This window comes from Quercus lobata, chromosome 6 (genome assembly GCF_001633185.2).
Source record: "Quercus lobata isolate SW786 chromosome 6, ValleyOak3.0 Primary Assembly, whole genome shotgun sequence".
NCBI lineage: Eukaryota > Viridiplantae > Streptophyta > Magnoliopsida > Fagales > Fagaceae > Quercus > Quercus lobata.
This window is the reverse complement of record NC_044909.1, coordinates 18,322,909-18,346,186: the sequence shown is the minus strand read 5'-3', so window position 1 is coordinate 18,346,186 and position 23,278 is coordinate 18,322,909. Positions and strand designations below refer to the sequence as shown.

General features: G+C 38.8%; 1 protein-coding gene across 1 annotated transcript; it reads right to left on the bottom strand.

Moving 5' to 3' along the window:
- Positions 1–9,273: 9,273 nt before the first annotated feature.
- LOC115950527 (uncharacterized protein At4g14342) lies at positions 9,274–19,547 on the bottom strand. Its single transcript, XM_031067719.1, has 5 exons — positions 19,419–19,547; positions 18,904–18,954; positions 18,527–18,612; positions 18,091–18,214; positions 9,274–9,638 (listed from the first exon to the last, which is right to left on the bottom strand). The coding sequence occupies exons 2-5, from the start codon at positions 18,907–18,909 to the stop codon at positions 9,591–9,593; spliced, it is 264 nt and encodes an 87-aa protein (XP_030923579.1). The 5' UTR covers positions 18,910–18,954; positions 19,419–19,547; the 3' UTR covers positions 9,274–9,590.
- Between the last annotated feature and the right edge of the window lie 3,731 nt (positions 19,548–23,278).

The window sequence follows — 23,278 nt, the reverse complement described above, 5'->3', positions numbered from 1 at the left end:
CATCATGATGGGAGATGTCCTTTACAAAAGCGATTTCTCACGTCCATATCTGAGGCGTCTAACCCTCGGCGAACCAGATTATGTCATAAGAGAAGTACATGAAGGGGTATGCGAAAACCACTCAGGGACACGCTCACTCATGCACAAGCTGATATGGGCTAGATACTACTAGCCTACTATGCAGAAAGATGCCCAGTCCTATGTGAAGGCGTGCGACAGGTGCCAACACTTCAGCAACGTCATACGACAATCGACAGAAGGACTCATGCCAATGAGCGCCCCCTAGCCATTCGCCTAGTGGGGATTGGACATAGTAGGTCCTTTTCCCATGGCCGTGCGGCAACTCAAGTTCCTTATTGTGGGGATCGACTACTTCACCAAATGGGTCGAGGCCGAACTATTAGCCACTATCACAGAAAAGAATGTCCGAAGCTTTGTTTGGAAAAGCATCATTTGCAGCTTCGGAATCCCCAGGGTCCTCGTATTCGACAATAGAAAGCAATTCGACAATAATGCACTCAAAGATTTCTACCAACAGTTGGGGATCAAGAACCATTACTCCTCTCTCCCTCACCCCCAGGCCAACGGGCAAGTTGAAGTCACAAACAGATCCCTGCTTAAAATGATCAAGACTCTACTTGAGGGGGCAAAGGGCATATGGCCAGATGAGTTACTTGGAGTCCTATAGGTGTATAGGATAATGGCCCGCACACCTACAGGAGAGACACCTTTCTGCCTCGCATACGGACACGAAGCCGTCATCCCGACAAAAGTAGGACTAACCAGCTCTTAAGTGTCCCACCATGATGAACGAAGTAATGAAGAAGGAATGCGCCTACAGTTAGATCTTCTTAACGAAGTCAGAGCGACGGCAGAACAGAGGATGGCTCATTATTAGGACCTTATGACAAAGCACTACAACACAAAGGTTAGGCCTTGTCACTTTCAAATTGGGGACCTGGTCTTAAGGAAGGTGACAATGACCACTAGAGATCCCTCATAGGGTAAGCTGGGCCCTAATTGGGAGAGACCCTACAAGATCGTCGACTGCCATAGGAAGGGGACTTACTACTTGGAAACCCTCGATAGGCAGAGACTCCATCACCTATGGAACACCAAGCACTTGAGGAAGTATTACTAGTAATAGTCAAATGCAACTTATTTTATTGCTTTCTTTTCATTTTTCCATTTTTTATATCAAAGGTTGAATGTCAAAGACTTTAAGGATGTCAAGTTTCTTTTTTAGCTCTTTCTATCATTAATAAGACTAAGATGCATTATCGGAAACGTTGCTTTACTTTCTACCCTTCAGTGGACCACCTAAACCACACTAAGTCCTACCTACTAGGTGGATGGATGACCAAGGATACCAACGGGTATTGGTCTTGTGAATATTACCAAGTCCTACCTACAGGGTGGATGGATGACCAAGGATACCGACGAGTACCTGGTTTTGTGAATATTACCAAGTCCTACCTACGGGGTGGACAAATGACCAATGATACCGACGGGTACCTGGTCTTACAAATTTTATTAAGTCCTACCTAGGGGGTGGACGAATGACCAATGATACTGACAAGTACCTAGTCTTAGAATTTTATTAAGTTCTACTTATAGGATAGACGGATGACCAAGGATATCGACGAGTACCTAATCTTACGAATTTTATAAAGTCCTACCTACGGTGTGGACGGATGATAAAGGATACCAACGAGTACTTGGTCTTACGAATTTTATAAAGACCTACCTACAGGGTGGACGGATGACCAAGGATACCGACGGGTACCTAGTCTTACAAATTTTACCAAGTCTACCTATAGGGTGGAAGGACGACCACAGATACTAATAGATACCTGGTCCTCAAAAAATTATCCTAAATCCTACCTATAGGGTGGACAGACGACCATAGATACTGACAGGTACCTTGTCCTCAAATATTATCCTAAGTCCTACAGGATGGACAAATGAAGCGAAATATTGATAATACACATGTGACGAAGGCATATTCCCAATATTGGTAATACACATATGACAGAGGCATATTCCCAATCAACCAACAAATAAAACCAAGTGCAAGCAATGGATGTAAAAAAAAAAAAAAAAAAAAAAAAAAAAAAAAAAAAAAAAAAAAAAGATAAAAACCCATAGGGGGTAAAATGTTTTACATCAAAGCCCAAAAATCGAAGGGGCATTCATTATTGTCTGAACAGTAATATAAAGTATGGTGCTTAGATACAATTTAAAAAAGGAAGTTAAGATGAGGGAGCATCCGAGACAGTCGGGTTCACGATGTTTGGACCATCCTCCGTTGACGAGACCGCGAGAGTAACGGGGCCCTTGGGGATGGGCCGAGCAATAACCACGCCCTCGTCCCCCACCTCTTGTTCAACTGTGTGAGCGAAATCGTCGAACTCGTCACTAACAGAGTCACCTCCCCCAAGAGTCAACGGCACGGTGTCATCTATTACAATTTAGGTCAAGTCAAGATCAGGATAAGCAACTCCCACCTGCTTTAGGCAGTCGTCAAACCTGTCACTGTAATAGGCACCACGCGTGTCGTAGAAGGGTTGAGAAACCCGAAACTCCACCACGGAGTCAACCTTGGCCTTGTCCATCTGCTCACGGAGGGCAGCCAGCTCCGTTGTCAGATTAGTCTTTGTTTTTTCTGCCTCCTCCCTCAGACGAGACTCCTCCTTCATCTTGGCTTAAGTGTCCGTCAGCTTCTTGTTGAGTGTATGAACGGCCTCCTTATATTGGTCTCGTTCTTTATTTTCAATCTCCTTACGCTTGCGAAACCAACAGATCACTCCCTCATTGGCCATGCATCGGTCTTAGAGCGCCCTCATTTGCACCAACGCCTAAAGCAACACAACAATCAGGAAAAGAACGCATAATCTCATAAACAATATCCTAAATAACAAAAACTTACCTTGGATAGGTTGTAAAATCTGGACACCTCCAAGTTCTTTGAGGTTTGCTCAGCGTAGGGATCTAGGTCCGTCTCCTTGATGATCGAATCAACCATCTCGACAGTATAATCTTTATGGGTAATCAATCAGCGGACGGCACCAGGGGTGACAAGGCCTTTTCTTGTCATCAGACCCTTCCCAACTCTGTGGCCAGAAGGCTTGGGGGGCGACGGGGACTTTAACTGCTTACCACCAACGGAAGGGCCCGTCCTCTTCTTAGGTGGACGATCATCTTAACCTTCGTTCTCCCTTAAGCGTTCCTTTAGCAACGACCTTAGAGGCCGATGCTGAGGCACCACCCTGTTGCTTATGCGCCACGATGAACTTCCTCATTAACGCTTTCTGTCTACCTGCTTCCATTTCTGTAAAAGGGGGAGTAGACGTTAGAAAGAAAATAGACGATTTGAGATGGTAAGTTTAGAACTTACGTCGAAAAGAGAAGGCGTGTAGTCGTCGAGTTATTGGCATCAGTTCAGGGCCACCATAAAACGCGTGAAGGATATCAAGGGTAACGAGATCCTTCCACTTCCTTTGTTCAAGAGGAATCTCTAATACGCGACGGATGAAGGCCTTTTGTTCGTCAGTAATATGCGGATGTACCTGGGCTGGAAAAAAAAGAAAAAAAAAAGAAGAAGTTAGAGGCATGAAAAAGTAGACAGATTGGAAAGGTAAAAACTGACGGCCCACCTGACTCCTTTACAATCCCTAAAGTATTATCAAAACCATTTGGCATGGTATCCCACACCTCAGGCCTACAAACCCAATCCGTCCCTTGGATGAAGAAATAACGATTTTTCCAGTTTCTGTTGGAGTCGGGCATATCTAACACTAGCCTAAGTGACATCTTTCTCACCAAAAAATGGTAGATGCCCTGAGAGAAAGAGATATGCTAGGGCTTGTAGTAGTAAAAGAACTTGTTGAGGGTAAGCTGACTGTTCCCACCACTAAGTTGACCTTAAATCACTTCAGCTCCAATAAATATTCTCCATGCATTGGGAGTGATCTAGCTGACGGACAATCCCAAATAATTGGCAAGTTAACGGTATAAATCCGTTAACGGCAGCCTCAGCCTTGCGGCAAATGTAGCATCATACATGCCGACGTCCGCAGTCCTTCCGGAATAGCACTTCTTAAACTTTCTGAGTAGACGGAGGGGAATGCTCTCAGGGATTTGGTAACGATCCTGAAGGGTGTTGAAGACCTTACTCAACATCTTCGGGTAAAAATCATTAACAGTCCATATTAGAGGGAGAATAAAAGGTCGAGTGCCCTCGTCCACCTAATCTATCGCCTTTCCTCCTTCAGACTGGGCACCCTCATCTTCCTCCTCATGCTCATCTCCCTAGTCATTTTCCTCATCTCCCTCCTCATGCTCATCTCCCTCGTCATTTTCCTCATCATCCTCATCTTCATCATTAGGGGAATGGGTAGACGGTTCCCTTCTGGGGATTGAGGGAAATCTTCCTCGAGCTCACGCCTTGATGGATAGACCTCGTCGTAGCCCACACCCTCACGAACTGACGACAATAGTTTACTCGTCGCTTCTCTATCTGAAATCTATCCACCTACAAGTGACAAAGGTTTTCTAAGAGCCTATTTGACGGGTCTCTAAAGACAAAAGACGACTGACCAAAAGGTAGAAATTAAAAACAAAGAAAAGGGAACTTGCTGGAAGAAATGGACGATGGATCGGGGCGACTGTTTCCTGGAAAGGCAACGGGTCTCAAGCGACGGGCAATTTGAACGACAGTATGACGGCTCTAGGTCTCACAAAGCTCTTAAAAGGTAGTAAAGGAAAAAAAAAAAAAAAAAGGAGGAGGGGAGGAACTACTTATAAAGTGAGGGAGCACGGTATACGAAGTGACACCTACAATTAGAAATAAGGCCAACTAGCTAGTGCCACGTGTCACCGAGCATTTAAATCAAGACTGCATAAGGACATTTAATGACGCCCTTTTCAAAAAAGCTATAATTAATGCTTACAATACTCCACGGCCCGTCAACTAAGACTAACAGAGCCATGGAGTGGAGGGCAGTTGATGGGGGTGTTTTTTACTGATAAATTGACTTATAAGCAAAAGGCAAGGAGGCTGGACGACCTCTGCAAGGTCGTCTACTTCACTAAAAGATGACGGAGATTCCTTGATAAACCAACGACACCTTTAAGACATGAAGCCACCAAGGCTGACGGATACGTAACATACCAACGGGAAAAATGGAGGCGACGGTTGACCATAAGACCGACGGGATGGGGAAGCTGACGGATACCACGTGGCCATGTGTGGTCCCCACAAATACTTATATATGGAAATATCTTGCGCATCATGTACCAAGGCCTTATCGTGCTCACATATGGCAAGACACCCTAGAATCACGAAAACCCTAATACCAAATACTCTCCGCAAGGAAAGATCCCTACTTCTAAGGGATCTTGATTTACCACTCACCACTATATAAGCACCAAACATCCTCTTTCCCTAGGTACGCAGAAAATCCCTAACTCTTTCACTAAAGAGTTGATAGAAATTTCTCATTCGCTAACTTAACCTTCGGAAGGTTTTTGGCCGGTACCACATCGGTGCCTTCTGTTTGGTCCTTCGTTCTTATTTATAGGTACCCATTGAAGTGACTTAGAGCCTACAACTCACTGACGATTTTCGCACATTATCAACTCTATTTGTGATTGGATATGGCAACCACTTTTCCTACCAAATTTTGAGTGATTCGATTATTATTGATCCTCCATTGAAGATCTTGAAGAAAATGTCACGCTATGACGCTACACTCCAAGTGTAGGAAGATCAGTAGCCCATAGCAATATCTCATAGAGCTTTTGGTCAGCATAATAACTTTGGGTGAGTTGAGCCAATGAATGCTATTCTCATTTTGTTACTGAGACTTTATAATTTATGAAAAAATTGTAACATTTAAATCATTCTTCTTCTTTTTTCTTACAACGAGTGGAATGGGGGAATCTTTTTATAGAAAATTTGGACAATACTATTGATTTACGATGCTCTTATCATTTAAATTATTTTTTATTTAAAAAATCATAATGTTTTTTAATTCATATCATTAGTTCAAAACAAAGGCTCATGGCATTGTTCCTAGATTAGGGGTGAGTTTGGTTAAGCTTTTTGTAAAAGTGCATAATGAAAAAATTGAGTTTTCAAAAAGTACATAATGAAAAAGTGCATTTTCAAAAAACTGAGTGTTTGGTAAAAACTGTTAAAAAGTGCTTTTTGAAAAAGCTGAGTGTTTGGCTAGCACTTATAGTGCATTTTCAATAAGCTGAGTGTTTGGTAAAAACTGTTAAAAAATGTTTTTTGAAAAAACTGAGTGTTTGGCTAACACTTATAAAAGTGGCAGTTTGAAGGATAAATTACCAAAAATGACAATGTATATATAAGGGAGTTTATTTCATACTTTTTTTTTTTTTTTTTTTTTTTATGTGAGTTTGTTTCATACTTAAATCAACTACTTCATCATACTTAAATCAATTTTTCTCTTTCTAAAAAAATTATTTTTTTCTCACCAATATTAGCTAATAATAACCTACCACTTAATATTTATTGTGAAAGTATTGTGAAAATATTGTGATAAAAATTGATACTGATTTTAATTTTAACATACTATTAAAATTATTTTTTTTCTCTTTCTAAAAAAATTATTTTTTTCTCACCAATATTAGCTAATAATAACCTACTTTAAGATTTATTGTGAAAATATTGTGATAGCATTTTTTTTTCTCTTTTTTTTTTTGTCTCCACACATGTCACATGTGGGCTCTCCTTCTTTTTTTTTCTTTTTTTTTCCCCTCTTTTTTTCTCCTCCACACACGTACCCACACTTTTTTTTTTTTCCTCTTTTATTCCCTACCATACCACTTCCTCAGTCCAAAAAGTTCCACAGACAGAGCTCTCCTTCTTCTTCTTTTTTTTCCTCTTAGCACTTCGTCTGTAACAACCATGCAAGAACTCATCCAACTCCAGAACGTACCCTTAAGTGCTTGGATCGGGAAGATTGGATGATCGGAACCAACCATCATTGTATTGCGCTTGAACCAAACACCACCGTATTGCACTCGAACAGTTGAGCAGCCGCCGGCCAATTTTCGACCCCGATCTCCTTCTTCTTTTTCTATTTTTTTTCCTTATTCTTGATTAGTTGTTGTTTCTGATTTTAGATTTGTCAGATTGGCTTCAATTTTTTTTTCTTGATCTTTTATTGTTGTTCTAATTTTTTTTTTTTTTTTTTCTGTTCTTGATCTGCTGTTGTTGTTGTTTTGATTTTAGATTTGTTGTTTAATAGAGGGTAATTTGGTAGTTTCTTGTGAGCCCAACGGATATATCAAAACGCACAATTCACGTTTTGATTTATGGACCTCAAGAGGTCCATAAATTTTACGCGTTTTGGACGCTATTCTTGCCTGAGCCCAAAACGCAACTTTTATCAAAAAGTTGCATTTTGGGCTGAGCCAAACGCAATTTTTCTTTAGTTTTTTTCTAATATGCGCGTTTTCAGCTCCTAAAAGTGCAAATAAATGCACACTAGATGTGTGTCATAATATCATTACTTAAGGCTAGCTCATGTTATAATTGAGAAAATTATACATTCTATCGATCATCCTTATTTAAAAAGCTTAAGATCAAATAGAACATTAATTGGATTTTGAACTCAAAATTTTTCAATCGAAGCCATCATGTCATATTTGTCCCCACTCTGAAATGACTTAAATTCTCGGCCATAGGTGGCAAAGTAAAGTAGAATACTAGTGAACATAAAGGAAGGAAGAAAGGGAGGGAGTAAATTCGTGATGGAACTTTTTGAGGATTTGAATAAATGCTTGTGAGAATAATTTCTACCCTCTTTAATGTCTATAGTAGTAGGGATTGAGAGACAATTATTCTCCTCATTAGTTTAATGTGAATTTGAAAGTAAATGAGAAAATAAATTTTCAAAAAAGTAAATGAAATCACCCTCATATGTCATATATATATATATATATTTAAGTTATTGAAAAAGTAGTAACATGGGATATTGTATTAAAAAAATAGGGGAAAACGGTAATAAAGGTGCCACCTCTTGTCTCTCACTATCAATGTTGTAACAAACGTGCACCGTCTCTTTTTATCTCTCTCTTCTCTAAAAAGGGTTAAAATTAATGATGAGGTTCTCCAATAAAGTCATAAAATGCATAGTGAGTGAATATATATATATATATATATATATATATATATATATAATATAATATAATATAAGCTAGAAAAATCCAAGGAAACTTTGTCAAGTCGGTAATGTTCGCAGCTTTGCATCTCACGGTATGAAGCGTAGCTTTCAGTAGAGTATACCTTGAGATAAATGAAATGGTTGGTAATTGATTTGACCTAAACTTTGTAAAATTGGGGCATGTGGACCAATCATAGGACCCATTTGTCTTCTGATTAATTACCCCTTTGGTCATGGACAATAATTTAAATTGCACCTTAGTAGCTGCATATTGGACAGGACAAGCCCAAGGCTCTGCCTTTCCATGCTAATCTTTTGTTGGGCTTTAGCGATCACACAAGTTCTTTCCATGTAATAACATACTAATCTTTTTTAAAGATTTTTATTAGTTTGAAATGAAAGGAATCATTCGTAGTATTTTTGCTAGAAAATGACTCAAGGTGGCCATCTTTAATAATGTACCGGGTATTGACACCACTTTCAAATGATAACCTGACGCAAAGGGAAGTTTTATAAGAATTTCCAGTAAACTAGGCAATCATACAGCCAATGAAAAGGACAAAACCATCCTGTACCATAGAAACAGGTTTGACAATCTATGAATGCAGAGAAGAAACAGTAAGCAATACCAATCATGTTGGAATTTGGGCCATTTAGGCAGGCCCAAGTGAACAAGATAAAACCCTAGCCTTAGGGTTTCTGCGTGCACAATTTATAAGAACACTATTCATGCTGATATAATGTTGGCTTTTGGACCTATTTAGGCAAAAAAGTGTCGACTACCACTTCAACATGTCAAATATGGGGTGTCCCTAAATTTATTTTTCTAATTTCTATGTTATTTTCAGCTGTATGACCTCAACTATATCACAGGCTGATAAGTGCATACATTACAGTGCAAATTTTCTATGGAGGGTGTGATATGAACTCGAATCAGGTCTCTTCCACAATAAATTTTTTTTTTTTTTATAGGTAAATCTCTTCCACAATAATTTGACTCAGGGTATAGGTTTAACATCATTTTAAAGGGGGTGATCATAAAGCATTGAAAATTTAGATGTGTCCAGCACTGTGATTTAAGTACAAGCTTCTTTCCATTCAAGGAGAGAAGTGGTCCTTTCATTGCAATTCAAGTGAAGGTTATAAATTAGATAAATCCATAACAGACATTAAAAGTTATATATATAAGCTTCACAATTATAGCAAAGGGTTATATAACTTCCAAGCCCAGACACACAAGCTAGATGAGACTATAGTCTAAGTACTCTATCCATCGGTCTCAAATACAATTAATTGTTCCTGCAAACACGAAAACGCATGCATATCACAAATTCGGGAACTGAGCCCGAAAAGGCAGTGAAATGTTTCAGACTATGGTCCAAATGGCAATTCTCAATCGTCTTCTCTTTCAGGAGGGAGACCACAAGGCAAAAGCATTTTCTGCAACCAAAAAAATAAAGGCATTAGATGATCTATCAATAAGCTTTAAAAATCACTCCACCATTATCCAATATCATTTTATTAGACAAATACCACAAAATAACCATCATTGGTCCAAAAAATTGCAGATCATCTAAAGGAAAATTAGGGACATGTCTATAACATATCCATCTTTTCAAATAAGCATAATGTAAATACTTAAATCATCAGCTCCAGCCTCAAGCCAAGATGATAATGGATACCAACTTCAACACAAATACATTGGGAAATACAAAATTTGTTCAGACGATTGATGAAATCGCATATAGTAGGCAATAATGACTCAGATATAAGAGACTAGTACACAACCGAATAAAAGATATGGCTTCTCAACTAGGCCACAAATGACACTGCAAATCCAGATTTAATAGGTTATTCATATAGAAGGTATAATAATAACCAATTTCCAAAAGCAATGATGAAACTTAAGATTTTTTTTTTTTGATAAATATCATCTATGATTCTATTAAGAAATATGTAAAGAGAATATAAGTAACAACCACATGATCTGCATATGAAGTTCAGAAACAGCCAAAAAAAAGTTGCTGAAAGAGGAAAGGAACCAAACAAACAACAACAAAGACTTAATCCCAAAATTTTAGGTTGGCTATGGATCCTTCACAGATTAGTTAGGATGCCACATGTATTCTTTTCTTCCATTCTATTATATCTAAAGTCATACTCTTTATTACTTTCTTAATTGAAGCGTCTTTTTATTACTTTTGCTAATGTGATTTTTGGCTTTCCTCTACCTTTTTTCATTCCCTCAACTTCGATTAACTCACTCTTTCTTACCCGTGCATTAGTCACCCTCCTCTTAACATGACTAAACAATCTTAAGCGGCTCTCCCTCATCTTTTCATCAATGGAGACTATCCCTATTTTAAAGGGAATTTCCTCATTTTAAATCCTATATTTCCTTGTATTTTCACTTATCCATCTTAACATTCTCATTTCAGCTACAATCACTTTATGAATATAAAAGAGAAAAGGAACCACTTGTCAAAAAGAAAAAAGGAAAAGGAAGGTAATGAATCTCCGTTTTGAAGGGAAATGGCATATATGATGCATTGGTTAAAACATCACTATACTAGAGAGAATCATTTCCTGATCTGAAGAAGCTGATACCACCTTCACATTCTTGCCTTGCGCTTAGTTTGATGGGTCTTGTTAACCAATTGGAAAACAGATATACCACTAACAAAGGCCACGGCTGTTGGTCTTGCAATTAAGTTTATAGAGAGGAGGAAATTTACGTCATTTAGTATTTGGTAGATGTTGGTTGTAGGACTCATATTACTGTGGCAAGAGTCACGTTTGGCTTGATATTTGACCTTTTAACCAGGTATATTAGTTAAGATCTATTAGTTCCTAAATTCAAGTTAAGAGGTCTAGCCTCGTTAAAACCACAAATCCATAGAAATACAAAGATTTCCCCTACCTTTTTAACCCTTCAAAACCAACCCCCAAAACTCAAATTTAGCCATCATGAGAAATTCCTATAATGAAGTTGTACGATTCACTTTCAAGTTCAACTATGAGCCCTAGAATGCTGAAGATTTAAATCCATAGTAAATAAATATAAACTAGAGATGTTTTTTAAATGAAATAATTTAGTCCACCAAAAATACAGAGAGAGAAAACCAAACCCCTGTGATTTCCAGGGGAATGAACTGGTCCTTGTGTCTGGCGGATTTGTCACAGGCCTGGGATCCTCTAGTACTGGGGTCTGTTGATGTGGATTAGCCAATTACCTGTCACGGTGTAGATTAGCCACAACCCCCACAAGAGCTTTAGCCCCAGTAATAGCAGAGGAGTGATGGCAGTGCTGTGCAAGATAGAGAGTTCAAGCAACTAGCAAAGCGACAGCAGCAATGCAAAGCCATTGATGTTGTTATTGGCTAAGCGATTGGATCGTCGGTGTGGTAGCAATGGACTGCGAAACTAGAAGTCGCCAGTGAGATAGGAATCTGCCGTGTCTCCAGCAGTGGTGTCGAAGGGTAGTGATGATGGTTATCGGTGACATTGACCTCTTGCAGGTTCTATCTGGTGGTGTGGGTTGTCTGATGAGTTTACAGCAGTTAGCAACTGGATATTGACTGATTTTTTTTTTCTTCTTCTGTGTGGATCAAGTATGTTTGATAGGTTACAATTCGTTTGGGGGGGGGGGGGGGGGGGGTGTTTGTCGGGTGGCGGCAAGGTGGTTGAAGGTGGTGACAGCGGATGGGGTTCAGGCTGTGGTGATTCTTATTTGGCTTAGGAATACAGATTGAAAACGACGGCAGTGAGGAGTTTTGTTTTGTTTGTGACCTATGGGATTGCTTCAAATGAACCGAAAGTTGTCTTTGATACCAAATCTAACTCAGGGCAACCAAAACAATATTTCCGGGAAAATAAGCAAGAGGAAAAATAGGGAATAAAACCTAGGAATTAACACCTAGGGTTGCTAGGAATCAGCACCAAGCTTGGCTAGAGTCATCACCAGTCATGAAACTTAAAAGAAGTTTATTGTCATTCTCAAAGCTGTCTTACAAAACTGAAAACTGTGCACAAATAGAGAATAACAAAATACATAAAAGAAACCCTAATTATTATGAGTAGGCTTAATAGGTCTTCAAGCCCAATTATTACCAGGCTCCATCCATAGGGGCATTGGTTGAGCAGTCTTCTACATCTTGTGTCTGCACCAACTTTGCATATAATAGCTCTGTCAATAGATCTATAGGTGACAATCCATTTAGGGGGCGTTTGATTAACATTATGTTATATTACTTTTTTTTTTTTTTTTTGATAGGTTCACATTATGTTACATTACTGTAATGTAACATTATTGTGATGTTAGATTCATGTAAGCTCATCACAATAATATAATTTTACTGCGTTTATTAGGCTTCTAACATTCACTGGATCATTACAATTTTTACTTTTAAATTTCCAAAAATATCCTTTTGACAAAACTAAACAAAATTTTATTTTTTAATTAAATGTCACAAAATAACTAAACAAATTTCTATTTCATTTTCCTCTACCTTCTCACTACTTTCTTACTAACCAAACAACTCATCCATAGAAAAAAAAAATTATTTTCCTTTCTCACCAACCAAACAGCTTTAGATCCACAAAAAATAAATAAAATTAATCATTTTTCAGCCCCTTCTCAACAACCAAACAAATTACGAATAACCACAAAACATTAAAAAATGTATGTTACACTTTCCCAACTTTCTCACCAACCAAACAGATTATACATCTACAAAAATTTTGAAAATTCTCTTCAGCCACCCATTTCAGTATTTTGGACCCTGGCATCAAAAAGATTCCTTTCAGTGAAGAGGAGGAGGACGACGACGAGCTACTTTGGCAATGGTACGAACAAAATCACGACAAATCAACCATTGATTTAGAGAGAGATCTAAGAGCTCGAGCTCATGCTATGCCTATGAGAGCGTGTGTGTTTGTTTGAGAGAGAAAATCAGAACGGAGGAGATGGTGGTTGGTGGCGGCCACGGATTCCGACTACACAGAGAGAGAGAGAGAGAGAGAGGGGGGGGGGGCTAGGGTTTTGAATCTGATGAGAAAGAGAGGGGCTAGGTTATGAGATGAGAGAAGAATTAGGGTTTTAAAATATACATGGAAATTTTGTAAATACAATTTATTACTGGCTAATTTTGTCAATTCAATAAATTAATATATCCCACCCATAAGTAATGTGAGATCACACCTATTTAAGAAGGTGATGAGATTAAGGTAATATGATATATTTTTAATCTTACATTACCTTAATGTTAGAAAAAATCAAGTGAACCAAACACCTTGATGTCACATTACCATAATACGCATCACGGTGAACCAAACGCCCCCTTAAGGTTATGCATGGTTATAAACCTACGAAGCCTTTAGATCTCTTGCCCATGTCCCCACATTTTAGAATTTCTGAGTTTGTTAAGCATTTGCACAATATTCTTGATTTGCATCACAAGATTCTTAAAGGAACTCAAGCAAGTAATTTTCAATATAAAATTCATGCTGACACTCAACGATGTTAGGTACAGCTCCAAGTAGAAGAATATGTCATGATTCGGATTAGACCTAAACGGTTTCCCTCAAGGACAGTTAAGAAGTTGCAAGATTGTAGTGCTGGACCGTTCAAGGTATTGAAATAGGTTGGCTCAAATGCATATTTCATTGACCTTCCCCATGATTATGGCATTAGCTCTACTTGAATATAGAGGATCCAGTTGCCTATAAAGGCCTAACAGTTATCCTTGATACCCCTTTTAATTAGCCTTTGCCTAATCCTATTGATGTCCCTCTCCCTACCTGTGCACCCTTAAATCTACCCTATGCACATAAAGAACATATTGATGCTATTTTAGATGAACATATTGTTTCTAATAGGGATTAAGGAGATCACCGTTTTCTAGTTCATTGACAAGGGCAACCAGATTTTGATTGTAAATGGATTACTAGAGATGAGTCATGAGCTACACCAACAATCCCAAATTGCTTGAGTACTACTAGAGCTGTCCAGATTTACACTCGATGGGGTTGAGTTTTTCCCACCTCAGGGGAGTTGGTGCAGACACAAGATTTAGGCCTCCAATTATACATACTTATGGGCTTTGAAAAAAAAAAGACCCAACCTGTGGCCTTATAGATGGAGCCTGCTAATAATTGGGCCTGAAGACCTACCAAGCCCAATCATTTAAAAATTAGGGTTTCTTTTATGTATTTCGTTATTCTCTATTTTAGCACAGTTTTCAGTTTTGTAAGACGGCTTTGAGATTGATAATAAATTTTTCTTTAGTTTTACAATTGGTTCCAATTCTAGCCACGCTTGGTGCAAACTCCAAGAAACCCTAGGTGCTGACTCCTAGGTTTTATCCCCTATTTTTCCCATTGCTTGTTTTCCCAGCCATATTATTCTAGTTGTTTTGCGTCAAGAAATAATCTAGTAATCCAAAATAGCATCAATATTTTCTTTACAAGTTGGCAAAATGTTCGGTGGTGTTGGATGAGTCATAGGAGTTTTGACAAGATCATGGGGTAGGTGATAAACTGTTGAACCTTTATAAGTAACTAAATTGCCAACATTAAAGATGGAGCTATTTTTGCAATTAGTTGGATCATCATTAAGATACACATTTGGTCCAACTTGTTTCAACACTTTGAGAGGTTTAGTACTATAGGCTTGCAGTTGCCTAACGACTCAGTAGGGAAACCATTCATGCCTAATTGTAATCATGAAATAATCCCCTACTTGGAATTTTATATGATCTAAATTAGCCTCGGTTTATAAACATTACCACTTGCTTGAGATTGTTTACTGACCTCATGATGCTTATATGTTTCAATTGACCCAAGCGTTCTACCATGGGGTGAAAATGGGAGAGTACCTAAATGCCTCCTAGACTTTACTTCAAATGGACTCGTGCCTATAATGATGGAACTATCATGTGCAAGTTGAATGGCATGGGAAATGGAATTCTTACTCTTTGCCCACTCAAGACTACTCTAAGAGGGTTTGTTGTGAGGCGGTATCATTTGAATGCAACCAAGTTTAAAGTCTCCCTCACACTCCTCATTTGTCATTGATTTCATCAATGTAGGATTCATAGACTACTTCTATATCATCCTCATCACTCTCTTTTGTTCATGAATGGGGAGGGCCTTAGTGGGGCATTTGGCAGCAACATGACTAAATCCTTGACATTTAAAGTGTTTTTTGTTGATAAGTAACAAATATTCATTAATAAAAAAATGAGAATACCCAAGTACTCCGGAGGTGTACTTAGGTAGTAGTACTCAGACTCTCAAATTACAATGCTCAATTAGATCTAAAAGAGAAGAACAGGGGAGAGAGTTAAAAGCAGAACTCCAGTCCAGCAAAGAATGAAAAAGGAGGGATTTAATCTCAAGAATAGACCATTCACTTCCCTCAAAACATCTTGCATTCCGTTCTCGCCAAATGCACCACATAACACAATGTGGCACTACCCTCCAAAAGACAATATTTCTATGTTTATCAAAGTGGCCTTGACAAGCTAAGAGAAGTTCAGAGACACTCAGTGTCATAACCCATAGAAGTCCAAACAAGTTCCACACCATGGTCCATAATTCAAAAGCTATGGGACAATGAAGAAGAAGATGATCCACTGACTCCCCATTCCTTTTGCACATGCAGCACCAATCCACAATAGTAACACCTTTGTTCCATAAGTAAACAGTAGTTGGAATCTTTCCTAAGGCAGCAGGTCCATGAAAAGAAAGCTACCCTAGGGGGAATCTTTGAACACCACACAAAGTTCCAAGGAAAAAGAGTGCCAGAATCTGAGGAAAGGGACAAATAATATCTACACACCTTAACATTTAAAGGGTTTGACTCGAGAATTCAAAGTGAGGGGATCACTAGCTATCCCCACAATTTTTTTTTTGATAAGTCTATCCCCACAATTTTATGTTCAATATAAAACAAAGGCTAACCCGTTAAAGTAGGAAAATTTTCACTAATTCAACTGGATACAATGAAATCAAGTAGTACCTAGGTGACCTTGGGAAGTCAACTTCACTGATTAGGATAGAGTCCACAATTAATAATGGGTTTTAACTACTTTTTAAGGATAGACTCCACATCTTATGGGATTGGACATCTTATGTGATTGGATTATTTAAGACCCTTTTTTTTGGGTTCAAATAGGGATTAGATTTCATATCTTTGTAGATGGGACATGATCTTTTATTACTAGAAGCTCTATAAAAAGGCTCTAGGTGGTTTTATCTATACTTTGATGAATCAAATTTGGTTTTATTTTAATTACACTTTGATGCATGGAATTTTATATTGGAGATTTCCCAATTGCTGGGTGCTGATTCCTAAGTTTTTCTGCTTGGTGCTGATTTCAAGCAAACCCCTAAGCATTGATTCTAAGGTCTACCATTTACATTTTGTTTATTTTTCCCTTTTATCTTCCTTTTTGATATTGTTCAACATCAACTTGGTATCAGAGCAAACCTGATCCAGTTTCCATCATATAAATACATACATACATACATACATATATATATATATATATATATATATGAGAAAGCCTAAAACAATCCAATCACATAAGATGTCCAATCCCATAAGATGTGGTGTCCGCACCACATTATCTCTCATGCACTTGATTGAACTTCCTCAAACTTCTCACAAATGCATACAATCTAATTCATCTTCTCTTGTCTAGACATTCAAGATCATTTTCTTGTTAACTATACTCATTGTATGAGCATGTTTCTTGATTGCTTAGTTCTGTATACTATGCTGAACCCTTTACTTCCCAATCTGTAAAGCATAGAGCCACTAACTACTTCATATCGCTCAGCACACCTAATCAGCCACACAACCTTATTATCATAGAAAAAAACTTTAAAAGACTATAAATGGACAAAAGTTAAATTTCTTCTTGGAACCACTCAAGAGGAGATGAAAGCTATCAATTTAAACTTTATCAAGGTCCATAAAAGATCATTTACAAGAGGAATTGTAATAAACCCTTCATTGGAGTTTTATTATAGATAACTAGGGTATGCCCATCATAGATTCTCTCAAAACTAGTGATGAATGCTGCCAATGAGCTATAGCTAAACAGGGCACTTCTCCTCTCATGCTAATGAAATGGAGGGTGAGGTCATAGATTCAAGACCCACTGGGTGCGTATGTAATTTACGAATAATAAAATTTACTTACAAAAAAAAATAAAAAATAAAAAATAATAATAATAATAATGCAAGTCACACAAATAATATACTTGTGACATACAACCAATGACATTCACACGCATTAAAAAATTTATCAACCAAAAAATTGATAAATAAATAAAACTAATGATATTCAATCCAAGATTTTTTTTTTTAATAACTGAGTTAAACCACAGTTCCATCATCTTTAAGCTCCAGCACAGGTTACAAGCTCGCACTACTGAGCTCGGCACATTCAATCCAAGATCTAATAATGACATCAAAAGGAAAACCACTCATTATGTACCATTCTATACCCACCTCCAAACCTTTTTGGAAAAAAGATTATTCCATAACCCCTATCAAACATAAACATTGACATTGGAGCTTTCAACATATAACCTATCCTATGCATTAGGAGACTAAGTGTGGGTGTCATGAACCCATGTCCTCACCCTCCACCTAGAACTTATAAGTAGAGGAGGTGCCAATTAAGCTATAACTCGTTGGCAAAAGACTCAAGAAAACTTACAAATGCAAAATGGAAAAAAATGCCACACCCAAGAAAATGTACCAAAACTAAAGCTTAAAGCACCACTTAGAAATGGTAATAGAGATAATTACATAGATAATTCTAAAAAAACAGAAACTATCAACGAGAAAAAACAAAACATGATAACGAGTTAGACAGAACCTGCATGAAGTTGTAGCGCTCTCTCCCAATTGATTCATTCTCTGCAATAGCAAAGTATGCCAGTATGGGGTAATGCCCAACGTAGGATGCATAGCTATCGCGTTGGATGTTCACCGCCCATTCACTACACATCCAAAACATACACATACATAAAATTAAGAACAACAAATAAATGTACATTATAAATATATAAAAGGTCATATCTATTGCACAAAAATCTCAATTTTGTGGGATCAAAGCTAAAGAGAGGTGATTGGTAGGCAACCTCACCCCCAATTTTTATTTTTTTTTAGAGAGACTGATTCCCAAACTCGAACCCGCGTCTTTGGTGGAAGGCACTTGCCATCACCCCAATATATATATATATATATATATATATATATAGTTAGATAGATGGATAGATAGACAGAGAGAGGGAGAGAATTGGAAGGCTTACAATCTATTCAAATCAGCATGGCCTGTTCCAACATATTTAGCTTGGAGATGCTCAAGCTGGGAATTGATGTTAAACCTATCACTGGCCTGCACAGTTCAATTATCGAAGGAAAATTAAAACTTCTACCAATGATATTCAACACACAAATCAAGCTACAACAACAACAACAATAAAGCCTTAGTTCAGCTATGAATCCTCAACAGATATATTAAGCTAACTCCAAATATTATCAAATAATGACACAATAAATAAATAAATAATCAGCCCCAAAAACTCACTTATATTTGTTCTTCTTTCCCCAAATTTACAAGACTATTATTAAAACACACTCTCCAAAAGGGCATTGAGGAGCAATTGCAATTGGTGAAAGTTATTACCTGCATGTTGGTGTTTGGGATGCACGGTCCAAAACTGCAATGTCTTTATCTCTGCAACAAAAAAAAAAAAATAAATAAATAAATAATAATTCTTTTTAATTTGAGAAGAATTATAAAAACCTCGATGAGGTCTACCTAACAATAAAGAGAAAAAGAAAAAGAAAGAGAGATTGACCGAAATGAGAGTAAAATAAAAAATGATGAGAAACTAAGCACCAGTTTTCACAGGAAAGGACAGGACGTTGTTCATATATTTAACCTAATCTCACACTCGAGCAAAATCATAAATTCAGCTAGCAAACAAAACAAAAACTCAGAAGAAATTTGCAGCAAAACTAACAGTAAGCTCGCAAAAGAAATCAACATAATGTTATTTACAAGTAATCCGAACTCCTTGTCAGAGAGGAGAGCATTAATTAGGGCTCTAATCTATATGAGAGTGAGAGCGACAGAGAGGGGAGAAAGAGAGAGGCTTACAGAGGGAATAGAGCGAGAGAGAGAGAGAGAGATATTACCAGTACTAGAGCCGTAGAGCGTGAACGAGAGAGGAGAGGGAGCAAACTGTGACTGGCAGAAAACAATCTCTTGTATAGCCCAAACTTTTTTTTGGGGTTTCCGTGGAACTTTTTTTTTTTTTTTTTTTTTTTTTTAACTACCAATGTTTGTCTTCCTACGAGCATATAAAGGGAAGGCTGTCTTTGGTTGGACTGATTTTTTGAAAACATTTTTCACATTTAGGGTCCGTTTGAATACCGTTTATTATTAAAAATTAAAAATTTATTACTGAAAATACTATAGCAAAATAATTTTTACACTATGAATATTACCCATGGGACCCAGATTTATTACTTCTTACTGCGTTTTCCGTACTTACGGGTCTCGTGAACAATGTGCGGAACTCAAAGAAAAACGCAAAATGTCTGCTGCTTTTGCTACGCAAACACACACTTAGCGTGTGTTTGGATAGGCCTAAAAATTTTAAATTATTTTACTATTCAGCTTATTTTTATTACTATTCATGGCCTTGTGAGAGTGCTTTTCTTTCAAGATACTCAGGCCCAAGGATCCCGGGCCTAAATGAAAAAAAAGGAAGAGAGGATTTGGTGGACCGGGCCTTGGCTCACCGCAGCTAACGAGCTGTTTAAGAGTCAAGTAGGTGCAGAGAATACTCCTGACATCATACAAAAATGACAAACGAGGATATTGTAGAATGCCAAAATATTAACAACGTAAATTCAGAAGAAAGACAGGATTAGCAAAAAAAAAAAGAACGATAAAGAAAAAGGTGCAGTGGGATCCTGGGAATTAATAAGCAGTATTTTATTAACAAATTGTCTGTTTGATTACAGAAAGCTCACTAAGACGTGATACAAGGTCCAATCAAGCTCAAAAATTGCAGTCTTGAATGGCTATTTCAGCCTTCAAAACTTGCAAAGTTTGATTCCCGTTGAATCCGAGTATGTGCAATAGTGGCCTTTACAGGATATCGGAAGACAGTATTTTGTTCTTCCCTTAGTATTTTTCTTTCTGGATGGATCTTTCTGATGGTTCTTCCTAGAGAGTTTCTTCTCTTTTTTTTTTGTGCTTCTTTTCTTTTTTCTCGTCCCTTTCTTCACGACCCGTCCCCTCCTTTTATAATGGAATTTTTCTGGGTATCCCGGGTTCCTCTGTTTTGCTCTTTTGCAAACAGAGCATGTTCTGTCCCTGTTGCCTTGGTAAGTTCCTTTGCCGTTTTCCCTCATTCTTCCCTTCTCTTGGTTCTGATTCCTTCAAAAGCTTCTGGTCGGTCATCCTCTTTGGGACGTGCTGAGGTATGCCCTTCTCGGTATCCCCATTTCTGGCGTGTTTCTCTTTTCCCTTTCTTTCCTATTTGGGCGGAATCTTGTTCTGCCATCAACGAAAGTCGTTCGTTGCTATTCTTTCTTCCCTGTCCTGGTTCCCCGAGGCCTTTTGCTGTCTGTGCTATGAGAGGTCGTTTTGCGCTTCTTGTTTTTTTCTTCTTTTCCTGTCTTCTTTCTACCGATCTGTCTCAGTCTTCCTTTTTATTTGTGCTTGAAGGGTTCTGGGGATCCTTGCTTCTTTATATTTTTGCCATGGTCTCTTTTGGGATGCTGCTTCCTTTTCTGGGCTTCAAGATCCTCTGGCTTTTCTTTTATCCCCCATGGGTCATCCGTTCCTGTTACTTTTGGGTTTAGCCTGGATTTTTTCTTTTGGGCTTTGACTTGCTCTTCCATTTCTTTTGGGCTTGACTTGCTCTTCCATTTCTTTTGGGCTTGACTTGCTCTTCCATTTCTTTTGGGCTTATTTTATTGTAACCCCTTTTTTTTTTTTGGACCTCAACATTTAGCCCCCCGAGCTCGTGGGTTGCCTGAAACCCACGCGTGAGTGATTTAGGTTTCCTAGGATTCTCATGGTATCCCCCTTTCCTTTGACTTCTACTGGATTTCCTTCCCTTTTAATTGGGATCCCGGCTCTTTTCTGCTGCTTTTAGTTGCCTCCTTTTGGCGTGTTGCGTTCCCTTATCATTATTACCTCTCGCAGCTTCCTCTTTATACGGGACGTGGCAGTTGGGTATTTGAGGTAAAACTCCTCTACCCACTTTTCTCGTTTCCCGTTATCCCTCATTAATAACTGCTGATCACTTCAAATTAAATTTCTTGGCAACTGGCGCGTCTTTCCATAAACTGTTTTTCCCCAACTGCTATTTGCGCCTTTATTGTAGCCGTTTCACCTTATCACTTTGCTTCTCTGAGTTTTTCACTCTGTGTTTCTCTTTCTTTTTTTTTTCTTCTTCTCCGTTACTCTGGTCTTCTTCCTTTTCGCACTTTCAATCTTTCTTTCTTCTCAGAGCGGGTGCTGTTTCGATGGCTTCTTCTTCTTCTAGAAAGAGGAGAGAACGTACTCCCAGTCCTTCTGAGGGTGAGGGTTCTTCTGGTTCTGCTCCGAGTGATTCTCACGAGGTTACTGAACGTCCGGCCTTTCCTTTACGGGATCCTTGGTATTCTCTCAGCGCATTTTTTCCTCATATATCTCATGGTGAGGCTCCTCCATCCCCTCACGTTTGGATGTTTTCTGGTCAAGCGGGTTTCGCTGGTTCCGCCCAAGTTCCTGACCCTAGAGAGATTTTTGATCTCCAGATCAGACAGGGAATCCGAGAGGCGGTTCCTATTTTCTTTGATTTTGTTCCAGGAAAGATTCAGGGCTGGCCTATATGGGTAGACAAAGAACTGTCTGATGCTGAGTTTGTGGGTCGTTTGGAGCGCGCCGGTATCCTAAAGGCAGTGGCTATTTCCAGAAACCTTGAGGGCTTCAGAGACGCCAAAGGGCTCAGGCATCTGGTACGTCGTTGGTGCCCTTCCCTTCATACTTTTTTCTTTTCTACTGGTGAATTAACAGTCACCTTGGAGGATGTGGTTAATAACTTCCTCCTCCCGGTGTTTGGCGAAGAGAATCCCTTTGATATTGACCTTTCTGGTGAGGATCTCATGGTAGAAGAGAAATTATTTGGCCATTTTGGTGGTCGCGCCGCTTCTTCTGGTGGTAAGCCTGCTAGGATGGGGAGATGGGTGATGATCCTCTCTCGTGAAAAAGATAAGGAGGTGAGGTGGGCCGGTTTCCTGGCTTTTTGGCTTAGTAAATTTTTGTTCAGTGAGTTCCCTGGGTACGGAGTTAAGTCTTCGTTTTTTCCATTGGCAATCAAGTTGGCTCGAGGTACCCAGTATCCTTTGGCCCCTCTGTTTTTGGGTCATGTCTATTCTCAATTAGACCAGCTTCATGGAGATGAGGCTGAGGGTGACTCTTGTTATGCGATCACTTCGTCTCTTCACTGTGCTATCCTTCAGATTTTCATGTGGGACCGTTCTGCAGCTACTTTGGCTAAGTGCAGGAATTTGAAGTTTGTGAAAGACAAGTTCCAAGGATCCCCCGACATAGTGAAAGGTCTTTGTGGCAATTCTACCGATGCCTTTCCCATTATTTTTCGTTGGATCAGCTTAAAGGGTGGTGGTCTCAATCTTGTGGAGTTGTTTGACCAAGCTGGGAGCTTATGTTGGAGATCTCCTCGTGAGTTTGGTCCTGGCTTTGCGTGTGATTCTGTGTTGTCTTCTTTTTTATCTTCTACAGGTAATACCTTTGACTTGCGCCGTGGTGATGAGGGCAGTCTGGCCTACCTTGCTTGCGTTAGCCCTTCCTGGCTTCCTGTGCCTTCTTCAAGTGGCCCAAAATATACTCATTATTCAGCACACCGGGTGCTCCGACAATTTGGTTTTGATCAGGACATTCCTCCAGTTTTTAAGGATGTGGTGCCATCCCTTCCTTCATTGGATCCTTTCTTGAGGCTGCAGGCCTTTTCTTATTGGTCACGGAGGAGCCCCCA